Source organism: Rana temporaria, chromosome 1 (assembly GCF_905171775.1).
Source record: "Rana temporaria chromosome 1, aRanTem1.1, whole genome shotgun sequence".
NCBI classification, from domain to species: domain Eukaryota; kingdom Metazoa; phylum Chordata; class Amphibia; order Anura; family Ranidae; genus Rana; species Rana temporaria.
This window is the reverse complement of record NC_053489.1, coordinates 409,324,702-409,344,953: the sequence shown is the minus strand read 5'-3', so window position 1 is coordinate 409,344,953 and position 20,252 is coordinate 409,324,702. Positions and strand designations below refer to the sequence as shown.

The 20,252-nt window shown below is 40.0% G+C and overlaps 1 protein-coding gene across 1 annotated transcript in view; it reads right to left on the bottom strand.

Moving 5' to 3' along the window:
* ANXA3 (annexin A3) overlaps positions 1 to 20,252 on the bottom strand; it is a 53,277-nt gene that overhangs the window by 10,840 nt on the left and 22,185 nt on the right. Inside the window, exons 3-8 of the mRNA XM_040324259.1 lie at positions 18,897 to 18,984; positions 12,428 to 12,522; positions 7,796 to 7,909; positions 6,670 to 6,760; positions 3,511 to 3,590; positions 2,559 to 2,615 (exon numbers count right to left, since the gene is read on the bottom strand). Of these exons, the coding sequence (XP_040180193.1) occupies positions 2,559 to 2,615; positions 3,511 to 3,590; positions 6,670 to 6,760; positions 7,796 to 7,909; positions 12,428 to 12,522; positions 18,897 to 18,984 (525 nt within the window). The remainder of the gene's footprint in view (positions 1 to 2,558; positions 2,616 to 3,510; positions 3,591 to 6,669; positions 6,761 to 7,795; positions 7,910 to 12,427; positions 12,523 to 18,896; positions 18,985 to 20,252) is intronic.

The window sequence follows — 20,252 nt, the reverse complement described above, 5'->3', positions numbered from 1 at the left end:
TCTCCTCAATTATTATTAATACATTATTCCAGTATGTTTTAATTTTTGGGCAGGTCCACCATATATGTGACATAGTGCCCACCTCAAGACAGCCCCTCCAACAATATTTGGAGGTGTCGTCTTGATAACGGTGTGCTATGGCCGGGGTTATATACCATCGTGCTAAACACTTAAAGTTCATTTCGATCAATGCACAATTAAGTGAAGTCGTATGCGTCTTTTTTAATATTTTCCTGACCTCTGTCTCGGTTTTACCCGTTCCCAGTTCCTCTTTCCATTTATCAATATAAGGAGGGAAACCGGAGTCTTTCAATCCCATCAGTATTTTATAAATTGCGGAGATCGCGCCCCTTCCCTTTGGTGCTAAACACAAACGCTCCAAAGGGAGCAAGTATCTATCTGACCTCAGGGGGGAGGGGAAGGAATCTACAAAATGCGTCAGCTGCAAGTATCGCCACCTATTCAACTCAAACAGTTCTTTTTTTTTTTTTTAGTTCCTGGTAGGTAAGAATTTTGCCGTCTTTTAATATGTCTTTTAATTGTGCATCTGGTTTTTTAATCCAGTTACCAAACAGGTCCATTTTCCCTGGTACAAAAAAATTTGTGTCAAATAAAGGGATTAGTGGGGAGTTATAACCCCATCTATGTTTTTTATGTGCCCTATCCCATGTAGACATGGATGCCAATGTGATTTTGTGCATGTGCGGATTTATTTGTCTAAAATGTGGCGGTATCCAAATCTCTTTTCCTAACAGTGACTTATTTGAACAACTTTCTAATCTCACCCACCTTTTCTCTTTGTTATCTCTGACCCAATCAACCTCCCGTGCCATGTGAATGGCCATATAATATGTGTAAATATCAGGTACCCCCAAACCACCATGTTCCTTATCTCTAATTAACACCTCCATACTTATGCGCATTTTTTTGTTCCGCCATATAAACCTATTTAATAACTGTTTTAGTATTTTAAAGTAAGCACCCGGTAGTGCGATTGGTAACATTTGAATTATGTATAATATTTTAGGGAGAGTAAACATTTTAAAACAATTTATTCTCCCTAGTAGGGATCTTTGTCTCAATGCAATTCTCTTTAAATCTTTTTTAATATCATTTAATAATGGTATATAATTCTGTAGGTAGATTAGGTCAGGGGATGATGTAATATTAACTCCCAAATATTTTATCTCGGTATCTTTCCAAATAAATGGAAACTCTTGCTTGTATCTCCGTACGTCCTGTGGATTCACGCTAATATTAAGGATTTCTGATTTTAGAGGATTGATTTTGAAATTAGCTACATCTCCATACAATTTGAGGGTTTTTAATAGATTCGGGAGTGTTATAGTTGGATTTATTATAAATAATAAGATATCGTCGGCGAACGCTGCGAGTTTATGTTCCCCATCATTTGTTTGTATCCCCCTGATGTCGGGGTTATTTCTATACCCTATTTTTCTTCCGTCCGGCAGAACGGATATGATGAATACAGACACACGGTCCGTATTCATCCGATTCCCCATAGGGGAGAGCGGAGGAGAGACAGGGCAGTCTCTGCACTGTGTGCGGGGACCGCCCTGTCCGCTGACAGCTCAGCGGGGATTAACGGAGGAATCCCCACTGAGCCAAACGAGCTAACGGAGCGGATCAATACGGATCCGCTCCGTGTGAAAGAGCCCTTAAGATAGCGCACACTCCTGGAATGGTGCCAAACTTTAGTATTTAAAAATCTCCATAGACAATGCTTTAATTTTTTTTTTTTTTACAGGATTATATGTTTAGAGTTACGTAGGAGGTCTAGTGCTAGAATTATTGCTCTCGTGCCAACGTTCACGGGCATATGTAATCTGTGTGTATCTGGCTCGGAAACCTCACCAGCCACTGACCTCACCGCACGCCCCTGCTTGAATGCTGTATGAATATCAGAGTGAAGCAAGATCTCCAGACCTGCATACTTTTTCGATGTCAGTAAATCAGAAAGTACTAAAGACAATGGATTAGAATAACATTTTCAGGAGAGGGCATCAATGGCCATTATGCGTTTCATTTACAGTAATTTTCAGTTTATGAAATCAATTTCTAACCAGCTTATGAGTGCTAAAATATCTCAGATATGTACTCTAATAAATCTGAGGTATACGCTAGATACCCTACAGGGTGCAATTAGTTTTGCATTGGACCTGCCTACATCTTACAGCATCCAAGAAAACAACCATATTGTGTCTAACCCAATTCTGATTCCTTATACTACCTGGGCACCAAAGGCAGTAGTGGTTAACCCTCTGCAAGACTTGCTTATCAGCTCGATTTCCCATGATGCAGCCTCAACCCCTAGACACGCTTCTTTAATGGCTGCATTAAATTAGCATTTCTTTGCACTAAAACATGCACATAGCTCATCAGACATTGACTAAAAATGACTATTTGATAAATAGGACTGTTTAAGAGGTAGAAATTACAAGTCATTAGCATGCTAAGTGAGGGTGGCAGGCCGTATATATCATTATCAGGTGTCAATAGTACAGGACTGCAGGGGAGGCCTGTCTAGCTTAATTTACCTCGGCATCCTTTTTAGCAAGATGTTCATCCACTTTTGAACTTTCATCACGTCTTGCCTGCAGAAAAAAAAGAAAAGAAAGGAGAATCAATTTTTATAGATTAAGTATATGGAGATTGATTGTGTTTTTGTAAGCAAAGCTAAAAGCCTCAATCCATTCACTGAGGTAAACTTTACCACTACATTTACTAAAGACTTTGGTGTGTTCTCAGCGATCATTACGGCATCTTCATTAGGTTTTAGATCCATACCAAAACCTTTCTTCAAAGCCCACGTTTAAAAGACAAAATTATAATTTTTGCAATAATCCAGTAAAAAAATCATAATGCTTGTCAGACATTTTGCCCAATTAGTTTAACATAAGTACAGGATTCATGAGCGAGTGTAAACACATGCATACTCTTTCTATGTTTACACATATTATATCAGTACCAGGCTGATATTAACAGACAAAGCCAATCAGATGCCAATCTTAGAGACCAATAGATGGACATACCAAGAGAAATACGCAGGCTGCCATTGCTGACATTCGTCTATAAATGCCTGATGCCTGCCTGTCTCTGGCTTCAAGCAGAACTAAAAAGGCAAAACTTTTTTTTCCACATTTCAGAGTGAGGGAGGTTATAACCCTTGTGAACTTTATTTTTGTCACCCATGTCCCATTTGAGAGATTTCCCCTGCAAATCCTGTCCTATAGCTAAAATAAAAAAGTGAGAAGAAAAGTTAGGGACTCCCTGGTGAACACAGGCGGCTGAAAAGCATTATATATTCCTGCTCTAGTGATCACTTTATTTTTCTTTCACCTTCAGTGATAACAGTAAATAGGACAATTAGAGAAAATCTACTTAAACAGGGACACAGACAGCAATGAAAACCTGCCATGTGTTCTAATCCCTTTACACTATATCCAAAACTAAAACAAAAATAAGTTTTGCCTTTAGTTATATACTTACGTTAGCCAAAAAGAGCAAGGCTTTCCGAAAGTCACCCGTGGTCTCCGAACTGATGTCATCTCCAAGGCTTTTGCCATATACTGCAAGACAAAATAACAATGCATATAGAGAGCTGCAGACACAGATAGAGAGTTGAAAGTACTATAACTATTCTGAGCATTACTCAGGTGAGAAACATTTGGGCATAGGGGATCAACCAAAATACAAAATGTGCACTACAACCTCTCATAACAGATGGCTTAGGCTGGCCATACATTATACAATCTTCCTATTCAAATTCCTTTAGATTTATCTTAAACTATGTAGTGCAAGGGCTGGCCTGACTGCATACAAATTTAAAGTGTTTTGGTTTGACCTTCTATTATGTGGTTTTAGTAAATCAATTAAGAAAATTAAATAAAAAATTGTATAATGTATGGCCAGTCTGATAAATACTTTAGATCATCCACCTTCAAACACAATATGAATAATAATCACCAAATTACATCAACATCATATTCGAACCACAAATAACTTTATTGAATAATATGCATTCACGGAAATACAATTGTACCAAATGAGCCCAACACAGTCCCATTACTGTATACATCAGGGTTTGACAAATTTGCTTGGAATCTAGGAGCCAGATAAAAAAGTTAGGAGCCAGAAAACGCGCCCCGTCCCGACGAGCTTGCGCGCAGAAGCGAACACACACACGTGAGTAGCGCCCGCATATGTAAACGGTATTCAAACCACACGTGAGGTATCGCCGCAATCGTTAGAGCGAGAGCAATAATTCTAGCTCTAGACTTCCTCTAACTCAAAACATGCAACCTGTAGATTTTTTTAAACGTCGCCTATGGAGATTTTAAAGGGTAAAAGTTTGTCAGCATTCCACGAGCGGACGCAATTTTGAAGCGTGACATGTTGGGTATCAATTTACTTGGTGTAACATTATCTTTCACAATATAAAAAAAAATTGGGATAACTTTACTGTTGTCTTATTTTTTAATTAAAAAAAAAAAAGTGTATTTTTTCCCCAAAAAGTGCGCTTGTAAGACCGCTGCGCAAATACGGCGTGACAGAAAGTATTGCAATGATCGCCATTTTATTCTCTAGGGTGTTAGAATACAAAATATATATAATGTTTGGGGGTTCTAATTAGAGGGAAGGAAATGGCAGTGAAAATAGTGAAAAATTACACTTTTAGAATTGCTGTTTAACTTGTAATGCCAACGGCCACCACCAGATGGCGCCAGCTCACATAAGGACACAGAGGGACTTCACAAGGCCGCAAAGCCGCGCCTTCAATTACCGGCCGCCAGGTCACAATTTGTCGCAATTGCGACCTGGCGCCCGGGGATTGTCGACCCCTGGTATACATTATATGTGGATATTATAATGATAGAACATAACCAGAGCAAAATACTGCTCATTATGCAAGGCCAAAATTAATTATCATAACTGTGTGACATGACTGTGTGAAAAGAATTTAGTTCCATGAATAAAGTCCTTGGATAAATTTCACTTTGTTAGAGAAGCTTGTTCCACAACAAAAAAAAAGTAACTTTAAAAGACGAAATCCATCTATTCAACATATTGCTAAGCCACCCCCCAAACCCAGAGCACCCCCTGGTGACCGTATGTAGGGTTTTTCTCCCTTGCAGTATGGTGATAGCAGAACTCATTGATACTTCCTCCAGCTCTGCAAGGGAAAGTCTATACCTTTGTACAGGTAGAGCTTGAGGAAGAGGTCTGCAGGAGCCTGGCATTACACTAGTGATCCACTGATCATGGGTGCAATGCTTTTCAGCCTCCTGTGTAAAATAAATACATGCACATATATTTTCTTCAAAAACATGTACATTTATAAATTTTTAAAAGGTGAACCTAGCCTTTAAAGCACATGTCTACTTTGGATATTAACATTGTAGTCATTTGTATATTTTGGCCTTATGATGTATAGTGAGCAGTTTTTTTTTCTCTGGTTATGGAAAATTACTATATTAGTGAGTATTTGTATTTTGACAGAAGGAAGTACAATGAAATATTCATCACTGAGCCATCTGTTAGGGTAGTGTACATTTTGTACTTCGTCGATTTAAAAGTTTGGATGATGCTGGGTCAATCTGGAACATGGTGCTTAGATGTACATAAAACATGCCATTTTCAACCATATCCTCGCCCCTTCTTTTTAAATTCTCAGTGAAGGTTATAAAATTCTAAATGAAGCTCTGGTTCACACCAATGTGGCTTTGAAATGGCACTACTTTACTTTTTACTCCCCATTCGTAAGGCAATGCTAATTGGTTTCCGTTTTTTTTTTAGAGAATACTGGAGCGCTGCCATACTTCCAGATCTTGTGGGATTAATTATTAGAGTTTCCATGTAAAATTTGGTAGGAGCTATAGAATGTCACTAGTTGTTCGGCACCCAACCTACTGAAGAAGCCAGATCATGTGGCGCAACGGCTCCAGGGGAGGAGTCGAGCCAGTGACTTCCTGCCAGAGTCGAGTCGTGAGAGGTGGTGAGCTGGACAATATTGTTTTTGAGTAGCGCTTTTATTTTAATTTCTTGCAAGTGTCAATTTCAGCTGGGCTTTACTAAAGTGTCAGTACAGACTACATGGTTTGTCCTTTTATATTGCTTAACATATGATAGGAGTCTGTGGTAATCCTCTAAGTCGTGAAGATGGAAGCTGTTCATTAGCTGAGGAGGGGTGCAGGTTCAATCCTGGGGTGTAAAGAGACAAGCGTTTGTTGATTTGTACTGAGGTGAGCAGGCCCTGGTGGATTGTCACTGTGCATGAAAAAAGCTGGCATGGGGCACTTTGATACACAGGTATTTCTACACATATACACCAAAGATTGCACTTTGTTTGCTTTTTATACAATCACAATATTTTCACAAATTTGGGAAGTGTTTCGATACACAACTCTTTGGGATTTTTTTGGACTATTTATTAGGTTTATTGCTGCGCTACACAGATTTATTTTGTTAGGTACAGGTCAAGGTTAGTGTTAAAACCAGCAATCGCTGCTTCCAGTCCTAACAAGTCCACAAAACAAATAAACACATGGATCAATAGCAATTTCAAAACTACTGTATGCCCGCACCCTTTGGAAAAAAAAAAAAAAAAGAAGAGCAAACACACAGTAATTTTGGTCAGTAATAATATACCTGTGTAAAATGCCTCTCCAACTTCTTTAATTTGTTTGCTGGTTCTAGATGCTAAGATTTCAATTAAGATACTTTCAGTTGTCCCTGTGCCCTGGAATTAAGAAGAGAAAGTAAATGTACAGCAAGTTTGTGAGAAAGCCCAAGTATATACAGCATATTGATAAAGTAAATGAAAACAAGAGCACTTGTATTGAAGGTTTGATCAAGTTACCTTCAGGCACTCCTGCTGCCAGATAAACTAAATGAATGTTTGGCTCAGGAATAGAAAAGAGGAGATAAGCAAATTCCATGGGTTCTGCTCTTAAAGTGGTTGTAAATGCACAAGGTTTCCATGCACAGAATGTAAAAAAAACAAAAAACACACAAACACCTGTGTGCAGCAGCCCTTCCAAATACTTACCTGAGCCCCCTCTCAATCCAGCAATGTCCTCGAGAGCCTTCCCTTGGACTCTTGATTGGGTTTTGGCAGCAGAAAATGCTGTCAATCACAACCAGTGAGCCAATCAAAAAATGGAGGGGGTGGGGCAGGGATGAGCCGCGGCTCGGTGTGTAAATGGACAGCTGCTTGCTGTGGGGGCAACCAGAAGGAGGGAGGAGCCAGGAGGACAGCCATGGGACCAGAGAAGAGAAGGATCCAGGCTGCTCTGTGCAAAATCACAGGTTTGTGATTTAAAAAAAATTGTTGCAACAGCCAGTGATTTTCCTTTAGTGTGTACACTGTGAGCTTATTGAGCATTGTAGAAGGTGAAGGAGGTCTTACATGGGAAGTTTGGTATGCTGGCGATTTTGACAGGGAATGGGTAGACAGCCAATAGCAAAAATATAACACCAACAAGTCCCTATAAATTGAATTATGAGAGCGCAAAGTGCACAAAACTTCACAAAAAAGCCTCATGCAAAGAGTGGAAGCAGCCTTACTCTGTCTAGGCCACGCCCATGACATGTTTCACCCCACTTAGTACATACACACTATGGGCGGGGCAAAACATGTAAGGAGTGTCATAAATGACAGGGAATAGTTTTATTTTGTTATTGCAAAAAACACAATATGATAAGAAGCTGAAATAAAAAATGGATATAGGAAAACTGCAAAATCATCATGTAGTGTTTGCCATTTCCAGTTTACCTTCATCGCTTTCTTTAGCTGTTTGGCATCAAACACAGCAGGAGGTAATGTGAGGGAGACCAGAAGATGTTCAAAATTGCCAGAAAGATCACTTTTCAAATCATCTTTTAATTCCTTAATAAAGTAGAAAAGTTTGCAGTTAGTAGCTAAATTTTGGTAAAAGTACACTACAGACTAATAATAAATAATAATAATAATAATAATAATAATAATAATAAATAATAATAATGTAGGTAATAGACATTATGCTGCAATCTCACATTCACAATCAATCCTTTATTTTTTTATTTTTAGTATCTAGACACATCATACAGAGCTACAAGTCAGTGTGCCTGAAAGATCTTATGCCACAGGACAATAAACACAGACCTACAGACTGATAAAAAAATAAATAAAAATCCAACAGTGTTTGGCTAGCTAAAGCAACTTTTTTACTCTACCATAAAAAGGAATGGAGTTAGATTCCATTGGATGTTATGTGCAGCAATCAATTTTAATGGCATACAATACCGACAGCTCGCCATACTTGTCAAGGTATCTTACTAAACAGTGTGGATGGAGGGATCGTCCCTGCCAGCTGTTGTATCCTGATAGCTGCAGCACCTGCAGCGGTCCGAATAACTGAACAGTGACTGCATCCAATCGAGACAGACAATTTTCCACCCGGCTCCTTCGATTTTTCAGCTAAAGGATGTTGAGAAAAAGGGTGCCGACAGGGCCAACTGCATATCAAATGTTGTCTTATCAGGAATTGGCAGAAGCTTACTGTTTCTTAAAGTAGAGCAAAATAAAAAAAGTTTTGTCTATAGGATAGAGTAAGGGAAAGTCATAACTCATTTTTTAGTTTATTTTGTGTCATCTATGTCCCAATTCCCTTTCATTTACTGTTCTATAGCCAGAACAGGAAGTGAGAGGAAATCCCTGCAAATTGTTCCCATTGGAAGATTTCCCCTCTATTACTTTTCTGTCAACAACCCAAAATTTGGGATTTTCTTTTACTTTCAATGATAATAGCAAACTGGAAATATAGAAAGGGAGAACCTCCCTAATGGGCACAGGCAGCAAAAAAAACTATAAAAGCTACAATTCCTGGGGAAATTGTGAAGTGTTCTTGCCTCCACCAGTAGTCTACAACTAGAGTGGGCGGAGTAACTGTGGAAATCTGTAAGAAAAAGTTGAAGAAGTGATATAGAATAGTATGAATAGTTGGAAAAGTAGGAATGGTTTTAATTTTTTTTTTCCCAAAATGTTTTTTTTTTATGATTCCCCCCCCCCCCCTTAAAAAATTATTTTATTTAATTTTTATTCAAAAAGTTATATTTTTTATAAACTGTAAAAGATATCACACTGAAAAGATATAGCTGGATAGCTGAAAATGTTGAACATTTTAAAGTTTGTTTGGCGTCTGTAGGTGAAAGTATGAAGGAGCGGAAGAAGATTTTTAAGGATTTGAAGCATGCTCTCATTTGAAGCTTAATATTTTAAAAGTTATAAATAGTAGAAAAAAAAGTTGAAGAAGTCCCATCATTAGCTGAAAGAGCTGAACATTTTAAAAGTTGAATGGTTTTAATAGCTGAAAGTATGCAAAAGTTAAGCAGAGCCAAAAAAACTGAGCAAATTCCCCTCAGCGCTGTGTGGGAGGAGCTACAATTCACCTCAGCGTTGCCAGGAAACCAATGTTTATGCAGGCTCTAAGCACAGACCAGAGTTTTTTGCCTCTCCTGAATACTTGTCATTCTTCAAACGATCGCATTTTAAAAACTAAAAATCGTACAGCAAAGAGCTTTATATTGGGAGAATCACAAGACCCATACCTACATTTTGATGTATAGTATGTCTCTAAAATATTAAATTTGAAGGCACAGTCGCAGTTTAGATATTGCCCTTCAAACGGATGACAATAGATGGCGTGAGTTGCAAACAAATGGTCATATTGTGAAAACCACTATGGCTTAGCCGTGGACATATGTAGTGGCAGCAGGGATAGCTGAACGTTTTGATATAAGATTTGTGTAGGTGGGCTTGAAAATGAGGGAGTGGTGGCAGTTTAGAAATCATGTCCTGATTTTTCAGTTTTTGTCAGCTCACACTCTAGTTTTGCCATTCATTCCTATGGGACAAATTACGCCGCAAAACCGATGATATTTCGTGAACGATTTAGCGATATATTACTTGTCTATGTAGTGTAAAAACTGTGGGAGGAGTTAGGGTGGTAAATTTGGCTATAAGAATAATAAACTAGAAAATGCATTTCCTTCAGAAAATGTGTGGGAATGCTGAATTGCTAAGCCCACACCAAAACCATAACCACTACACTATATTTAGGACATACAAGCAGTGTTCCTTCAGTACTTATAAAGCCTCTCTTTGAGCATTAAAGGGGTTGTAAAGGTAAAACTATTTTTCCCTAAATAGCTTCCTTTACCTTAGTGCAGTCCTCTTTCACTTACCTCATCCTTCGATTTTGCTTTTAAAATGTCTATTTCTTCTGAGAAATCCTCACTTCCTGTTCTTCTGTCTAACTACACACAGTAATGCAAGGCTTTCTCCCTGGTGTGTAGAAAGCCTCTTGAGGGGGGAGGGGGCGAGCAGGAGTGTCAGGATGCCCACTAACACACAGCTTCTTTCTTTATCTGCAAAGTAGAGTGTGTCCTGACTTGCCTGCTTGCCCCCTCCCCCCCTCAAGAGGCTTTCTCCACACCAGGGAGAAAGCCTTGCATTACTGTATGTAGTTACAGACAGAAGAACAAGAAGTGAGGATTTCTCAGAAGAAATAAGGACATTTAAAAGCAAAATGGAAGGATGAGGTAAGTGAAGGAGGACTGCACTGAGGTAAAGGAAGCTATTTAGGAACAAGAGGACGGCGCCCTGAGCCCACCCAGTTGTGCGACAATGGCAAATTATTATTTGCTATTGTCTAAACCGATTCTCCTCCCGGCCAATCAGGAAGCGGGTCCTGAGACCCGTCATCTGATTGGCCAAGAGGAGAAGTGATCCTATTTGCCACCAGGGAGGCGACGCAGGGGAAGCCACTGTGAAGCCCAGGAGCCGAAGGCGCATGGTTGAAGCCACAGTCTGAAGGAAGCGCTGCTCGCGGCCTAGATGGGGTACGTGCGGGGCTGGTGACCGTCTGGGTGGGAGGGGGGGGGCAGGGGTTTTACCTGTGACCTGACGACGACCGACCAGGTGTCGGCAGGTGGATTGTTTTACCCCCCCCCCCCAAAAGATAAAACAACCAGTCGCCACTGCTCTACACAATATCCAAAACTAATTACCCAGGAGAATAACTAAAATAGCTTGGGCTATATTTCTCCTTTATGGTATATGGCTAGCCCAAGACAAAAAGTACTCTTGATTTACAGCAGGAGTCACATGAAAGGATAGTCAGCATCAAGACGAACTTCTCAACTTGATTGTGTACTTAAACGAAAAATAATGCAGTGTAAAAAAAAATAATACTGAATTGATGAGTTTTTCCTAACCAGGTATAACCGACATCCACTTTCGTACAGATCTTCAAACAATTTTTCAGAAATTCTTAAATTAACCACTTCAGCCCCAGACCATTTGGCTGGCCAAAGACCAGAGCACTTTTTGCGATTCAGCACTGCGGCGCTTTAACTGACAATTGCGCCCTCATGCGACGCGGCTCCCAAACAAAATTGATGTCCTTTTTTTCCCCCCAAATAGAGCTTTCTTTTGGGGGTATTTTATCACCTCTGCGGTTTTAATTTTTTGCGCTATAAACAAAAATAGAGCGACAATAAAAAAAAAAAAAAAAAAGCTATATTTTTTACTATAATAAATAAATATTTTTTTCCTCAGTTTAGGCCGATACGTATTCTTCTATATATTTTCGATATACAAAAAAAAAGAAAAAAAAAATCACAATAAGCATTTGATTGATTCGCGCAAAAGTTATAGCTTCTACAAAATAGGGGATAGTTTTATGGCATTTTTTATAAAAAAAAAAAAAAAAAAAAATTTTTTTTTTTTACTAGTAATGGCGGCGATCAGCGATTTTTATCGTGACTGCGACATTATGGCAAACACATCGGACACTTTTGGCACTATTTTGGGACCATTCACATTTATACAGCGATCAGTGCTATAAAAATGCACTGATTACTGTGTAAATGTGACTGGCAGTAAAGGGGTTAACCACTCGGGGCTAGGAAAGGGTTAAGTGTGTCCTAGGGAGTGATTCTAACTGTTAGGGGGGTGTGGCTACGAGTGACACATCACTGATCACTGCTCCCGATGAGAGGGAGCAGACGATTAGTTTCCGGTCACTAGGCAGAATGGGGAGATGCCTTGTTTACACTAAAATCTCCCCGTTCTTGAGCTCTGTGACCCGATCGCAGGACACCAGCGGACATCAGGTCCCGCGGGCACGTTCACGGAGCTCGTGGCAGGCACGCACGCAAATTCAAACTGATGTAAATATACGTCGATTTGCCCGTCGGTGCCATTCTGCCGACGTATATGTACAGGAGCCAGTTAAGGATTATCATGTTTTATCAAGCTGAAATAAAAACTGGTGCTTCAGAGGCCAGGGATACATGGCATTTAAAAATCGCTGGTTAAACATAATAAAAATAAAAAAATACATTATTTTTATCTGTAAAATACCTTTCCACAGGCTGCCTCATATTCTTTTGCAATTAACTGTCTCTGTACACAGGATCTTTGTGTCAGTATGTTAATTAAGGAATCTTCATCAGTTCCTGGGTAAAACAGAATTTTAAATGTATCACAATTGTGGTTTATGAAGGTAAACAAAGTTACAAAGTTACAATCTCCCAGCAAATGACAACTCATTCAATAGCAAGTCGATAATGAATATCTCATATGACACCAGACTCTCTAAATGCTGCTCACACTGGTCCTAAAACCCCCCCCCCCCCCCTTTTTTTTTTTTTTTTTTTTAATGGCTCCTGCCTCAAAAATTTTAATTTTAGCTTTAGAAAAAAAGGTTTGGATCACCTTCAAGTTTCAAATCTCTCAGGGACTCCAGGAGAAAGACTTTTACATCTGAGCTCTTTAGTCTGTCCATCTACAACTAATACGCAGGCATCTCACTCTCCCCAATGTAGTAATAGTTTACCGTGTGGGCATGGCATGGCTGGATTACTGTAAATGATTTGAAGCAATGTATCCACATTACAACCAAACTCCGGCTAAACCTTTATATGCAGCTGAATGCCTTCTTAGAGAAAATTAATGTTGTAGGTATAACTAGCTACAATTCTTTGCTATGCATTTACAATCCCCGATGTGACACCAACTGGTAGCTGAATTAGAGAACATGAGTGGCTACTGAACCTGGAGACTGCAGTTAAAGCTGCTGGAATTCATTCACTATGCAATCAGACTGCAAATCTCTGCTGCAAGAGAGAACCTTCATTGACTGGAATTCAGATTTTTTTTTTTTTAGGCAATTAAAATATATTACTAAACCCACAACAGTAAAATGTATGCAGTAAAGCATGCTTGTTATACTCACTGTGGAACCTAAGGAGTTAATCCTCTGCCTTGTGTAAAAAGGCTGTTTGATACTGTCTTTTATGATCCACCCCTTCTTACTGTCCCCAATCCATCTCCTGATAGTAGAGCATTGGGGGCACTCTGCACATGCTCAGTTTAGTGTGTATTGGAAGATAAAAAATCTGCACGTGATCAGCACAGGACCAATCAGTACTGTCCAGACAGAGGGTCAAGGGTCATGCAGCCTCATAGGTCAAAGGAGAATGAAATCTTCTCCTACAAGCTTTAACCAGTGCCGAGCCGGACAAAGATATAAGTCACAAGACTGCTATATACTGCTGATGAGAAAAGGTATTTAGAAGTTTATATTTACCTAAATAATTGCATTACTGTGTGTCCTGGGTTGAGTAACACTTTAATTTACAGTATGAAATCTTAGTGGACTAACACTTTTATTAAACTTATTATTTACTGCAGTTTTTGCCATACTTCTATTAAAAGGAATATTTTTTAGAATTGTAACTAGACACATATTTTTCACCAGCACTGTGAAGTAACTACAATTGTTCATAAGACCATGGACTTTTTTCATAAAGTGTTATGCAGACATTTCTCAAGTTGACTGTGCTTTGCTACGGCTTCCTCCTTTGCAGGTTTAAAGAAGTCACTGTTTAACAATTCTTAAAACACTTTCATGAATGATTAGGCAAAAAATTACTATAGGGCAAAAACTAAACTATTCAAAGAATAATGTGAGGTTAGCAAGGATATCGCTATATAAGGCCTTATTCACAGCATGTTGGATGCAAAATAACATCCAGCAGTGTCTTTTTGCAGGCTGCTTTTTGTTTGCAACAGGACTGTTCTCACAGCTAGAGGATCCACTCAGGGCAGTCATAGAAATCTAGAAGCAACCAAGGTCTGGATGCTGCAGATGGTTAGGACCTTAATGCCATTCCCCTTATCATTAGCCAAAATGACTACCAAAAAATCAGGACGGGTCTGCGTATTTTGTTGCATATTCTAAAGTCTGATAACTCTACCCCCTGTATTTCAATTTAACATTTGTTGGACCGCAGAATGCTTTTCAAGCAGTCACCCAATCAACACACTGTAACCCCGTTTTCTGGCTCATAGCTTACAGCAAGGGACCCCGGTGTGGACCTCTGCTATTGTAGCCCATCCACTTCAAGGTCTAAATTGTGAACTTTTCATCAACTTCTACATATCTGACCATTTTAATTTGACCCGTCACTACCAAAAGGTCTCTTCACCCATTGAAATGCTACTCTTGACATTTTTTCATTTTGCTCAGCACTTTCTGTAAACACTAAATACCATAGTGTACAAAAATAGTTTGAGCTGCTACAATGAAGTCTAGCATATCCTTCAACAAATATAGTTTTAGATCACACATACATATTGCTTGTTAAAATATTTGGACAAAGTGCGACTGAACTTTCTGGCTAGGTCAGCGGACACACGGTTTATGGAAAAATTAATATAAAAAACGGCAATAATCAACTTCTGAGTTTTTGACATAGAAAAACCTGGTGCAACGTGAACAGTGAGCCATAAGCATATTCTGAGGCCCCATACACACGGGATGATTTATCCGCGGATACGGTCCAGCGGACCGTTTCCGCGGATAAATCCTCTCGAGGATTTCAGCAGATTTCTTTGCGATGGAGTGTACTCACCATCGCATTGAAATCCGCGCCGAAATCCTCTGGCGATGACGTGTCGCGCCGTCGCCGCGATTATGGCGCGGCGACGTGCGCGACGCTGTCATATAAGGAATTCCACGCATGCGTCGAATCATTACGACGCATGCGAGGGATCCCTTCGGACGGATGGATCCGGGGAGTCTGTACAGACCAGCGGATCCATCTGTTGGGATGGACTCCAGCAGATGGATATGTTCTGCATGTCAGCAAATATCCGATCTGCTGGAATCCATCCCAGGGGAGATATATCCGCGGAAAAAGATCCGCTGGCGTGTACACACCATAGGATCTATCCGCTGAAACCCATTTGCTGGGATTTATCTGCGGATGGATTCTATGGTGTGTACGGGGCCTTAGACTTATTTATTGTCTAAAGCCCCATACACACTATTTTCTGTAGATTTTTGTCCTCAGATTTAACAAAACCATGTAGTGCAAGGGCCTGCCTGATTGCGTACAAATTGAAAATCTTAAGGTTTGACCTCATATTATATGGTTTTGGTAAATCTGAAGAGAAAAAAAAAAAATCTAATAGTGTGCATGGGACCCAACGCTATGCAGTAATAGGAAAAAAAAAATCTAATTGTGCCCCACAAACAGAAGAACAACAATATAATGCTTGTTGTTATAGGATATGACCCAACACATAGCAATACTTACAGTGCCTTGAAAAAGTATTCATACCCCTTGAAATTTTCCACATTTTGTCATACTACAACCAAAAACATAAATGTGTATTGTGGTTTTATGTGATAAACCAAAAAAAAAAAAAAAAAAAAGTACATAATTGTGAAGTGGAAGAAAAAAAAAGTGTTTTTCTATTTATTTTTTTACAAATTAATATGTGAAAAGTGTGGCATGCATTTGTATTCAGCCCCCCTGAGTCAATACTTTGTAGAACCACCTTTCACTGCAAATACAGCTAAAAGTCTTTTTGGGGGATGCCTCTACCAGCTTTGTACATCCAAAAGAGTGAAACTTTTGCCCATTCTTCCTTGAAAAATAGCTCAAGCTCTCTGTCAGATTGGATGGAGAGTGTTTGTGAACAGCAATTTTCAAGTCTTGCCACAGATTCTCAATTGGATTTAGGTCTGGACTTTGACTGGGCCATTCGAACACATAAATATGCTTTGATCCAAACCATTCCATTGTAGCTCTGGTTGTACGTTTAGGGTTGTTGTCCTGCTGGAAGGTGAATCTTTGCCCCAGTCTCACGTCTTTTGCAGACTCTAACAGGTTTTCTTCTAAGATTGCCCTGAATTTGGCTTCCTCCATCTTCCTATCAACTCTGACCAGCTCACCTATCCCTGCTGAAGAAAAACATCCCCACAACATGATGCTGCCACCACTATGTTTAACGGTGGGGATGGTGCGTTCATGGTAACGTGCAGTGTTATTTTTCCGCCACACATAGCGTTTTGTTTTTAGGCCAAAATTTTTAATTTTGGTCTCATCTGACCAGAGCTACTTCTCCAACGTTTTCTGTGATCCCCACATGGCTTCTCACAAACTGCAAATAGGACTTCTTATGGCTTTCTTTCAACAATGACTTTCTTCTTGCCACTCTTCCATGAATGCCAGATTCCATTTTCATTGAGGGATTGAACAGTGCTCAGGATATTTTTTATAACCTAACCCGCTTTATATTTCTCCACAACTTTATCTCTGACCTGTCTTGTGTGTTCCTTGGCCTTCAATATGCTGTTTGTTTACTAAAGGTTCTCCAACAAACCTATGAGGGCGTCACAGAACAGCTGTATTTATACCAAGATTAAATTACACCCAGGTGGACTCCATTTACCAATTAGGTGACTTCTGAAGGCAATTGGTTCCACCAGATATTAGTTAGGGGTATCAGAGTAAAAAAGGGGCTGAATATAAATGCATGCCACACTTTTCAAATATTTGTAAAAAATAAAAAAAAATTAAAACCATTAATCATTTTTCTTCCACTTCACAATTATGTGCCACATAGTGTTGGTCTGTGACATAAAATCCCAATCAAATACATGTTTTTGGTTGCAACATCACAAAATGTGGAACATTTCAAGGGGTATGAATACATTTTTAAGGCACTGTACCCTACTCCAAGTTCTCAAGACAAATGGTAGGCTGTTTCCCTTCCAGATTTGGAATACGTGATAAAATATTGGATGTGCCTGGTAAAAGGGGTTCTAATTTAAAAGGATAAGTTCACCTTTTACAAAATAATAAATGCACATCACCATCAACAGATCACAGGTGCAATGCCAGGACTGCAGACCATCAGTACCATCCGACATGAGCAGTTACTGAATTGCAGGAAGAATCAATGAACTACAAGAGTGCTCATCAGAACACTTGCAGTTCATTGAGAGCTACAAGCCATCGGTCTCGGTGGCCGACAGTACTTGTAGTTCATTCATTCACAGAACTCTGAATAAATGACACAGCTGTGTGGGTGGAGTCCTGTTTTAAAATGTGACAGCGTGTGTGGGGAGAGATGGGGGGGTTGTTGAGAGAGAAGGCAAGAGCTGGAACATGTAATATGTTCCACCCTAAATATGGGTGGAACATTAACATGTTCCAAAGGTGAACTTAGCCTTTAAAGTCCTTTAAGTGAGATGATCTTTTGTGCCAGGCATTCTTCTGTACACATCCATTTGTGGAGAAGGATATGGGGGTTTTGGGAGAGGGAGAGGGAGAGAAAAATCGGGAACTGGAGAAAGTGCAGAGAAGGGCAACCAAACTGAGGCATGGAGGAGCTCAGCTATGAGGAAAGATTAGAGGAACTGCATTTTTTTTTCACTCTTAGGAGGGGGATATGATAAACATGTACAAATATATAAGGGGTCCATATAGTGAACTTGGTGTTGAGTTATTCACTTTACGGTCAACACAAAATACAAGGGGGCACTCTTTAGAGAAAAAAAGATTTAATCTCCAAATACGGAAAGGTTTCTTCACAGTAAGAGCTGTGAAAATATGGAAAAGACTCCCTCCAGAGGCGGTTCTGGCCAGCTCAGTAGATTGCTTTAAGAAAGGCCTGGATACTTTCCTAAATATAATATAACTGAGTACTAACATGTATAGGTAAAGTTGATCCAGGGTAAATCCGTTTGCCTCTCGGGGAATCGAGAAGGAATTTTTTCCCCTGCTGTAGCAAATTGGATCATGCTCTGCTGGATTTTTTTGCTTTCCTCTGGATGAACTGTGGGTATAGAATTGGGTATATGGATTGTACGATATTTTTTATTTTTTTTGTTTATGGTGGAACTGGATGGACTTGTGTCTTTTTTCAACCTAACTATGCAACATCCAAGAATTTACCATTCAGCAAGTGCTTCTTTAGCAGCCATCAGAGAGGTAGAAGCCTAGGATCAGAATAGGGGTCTCCCAGATCTATATTTTCTACAGGGATCTGCTCCTTTGACAGAAAGCTTGTCTTACAGGATATCTATCGGAAACCAATTTTGACTTCTTTTAGCCCAGTACCGTCATACACACATCAAGGATCTGGAATGTGGTCTACAGTCCCACAATCTATCTCCCTGCCAGATCGGTTGCAACATCTAGTCCCCTGAAGCTGCCTTTATTGTCACTGGCCCTCTTACCAGCATCACCATGAACAAAGCAGGACCAGCAACCTCATCCTATCCTAATAAAGTGTCTGCTGCTGCCTTGTTCATGAGGATATAAGGCTGCCAACCCACATTCCAGCCCGGGAGAGCAGAGAAAGACTGTTGGCTGTCTTCGGGCCATTTAGTAAGGCAAGTATTATTCGGTGTAAGAGAACTCCCTAGATAAAACAAGAAATATATTCATCAGTGGTAGAGGGAACAATTTTAATTACTTACCGGTAATTTTTGCCCAGAGTTATGCTTCACAGATTTAATAATAAAACTTACCGAGACCTTTGATTGCTTTTCTTACAGCATCAGCATCCCTTCCTGCACTGAATCCAGGGAAATCTTTAACAGTTCCTCTGCTGCCAACCTGTAAATGATCAAACATGATCGATAAAAAGTCTATGAAGCTTTATTAAAATTCAAGCGACAAATGAAAAAAATGTATTGGACAGAATAGGGAAAATAATTCATAGCAATTCATGAAATGTAGATTCAAATAAAATAATTCTATGTTATGGCGAGTATTAAATGCTCTTCCTTTGTTATCAATCCAGTTTAGCTTGAAGTGTGTGTGTGTGTATACGCAAACACACATATATACATATAAACATACACACACACAATCAAAAAAATTAAAAGGAACACTTTGAAAACATATCAGATCAACGGGCAAAAATCTCATGCTGGATATCTGTAGTGATATGGACTGGGTAATGTGTTAGGAATGAAAGGAAGGCACATCATTTGAGGGAAATGAAAATGATCCACCTACAGAGGGCTGAATTCAAAGACACCCCAAAAATCAAAGTGAAAAAATGATGCAGCAAGCTAGTCCATTTTGCTGAAATTTCATTGCAACAACTCAAAATGGTCCTCAGCAATTTGTATGGCCCCCAAGTGCTTGTATGCATGCCTGACAACATCAGGGCATGCTCCTAATGAGACGATGGATGGTGTCCTGGGGTATTTCCTCCCAGATCTGCACCAGAGCATCACTGAGCTCCTGAACAGACTGAGGTGCAACCTGGCGGCACCGGATGGACCGAAACATAATGTCCCAGAGGTGTTATTTTGGATTTAAGTCAGGTGAGAGTGGGGGGCCATTCAATGGCATCAATTTCTTCATTCTCCAGGAACTGGCAGCATGCTCTCGCCACATGAGGCCGGGCATTGTCGTGCACCAGGAGAAACACAGGACCCACTGCACGCGCATGGGGTCCGACAATGGGTCCAAGGATTTCATCCCGATACCTAATGGCAGTCAGGGTGTCATTGTGTAGCCTGTAGAGGTCTGTGCGTCCCTCCATGGATATGCCTCCCCAGACCATCACTGACCCACCACCAAACCGGTCATGCTGAATGATGTTACAGGCAGCATAAAGTTCTCCGCTGCTTCTCCAGACCCTTTCACGTCTGTCACATATGCTCAGGGTGAACCTGCTCTCATCTGTGAAAAGCATGGGGCACCAGTGGCGGACCTGCCAAATCTCGATGTTCAATGGAAAATACCAATCGAGCTCCACAGTGTCCGGCAGTGAGTACAGAGCACACTAGAGGACGTCAGGCCCTTAGGCAACCCCCATGAAGTCTGTTTCTGATTGTTTGGTCAGAGACATTCACACCAGTGGCCTGCTG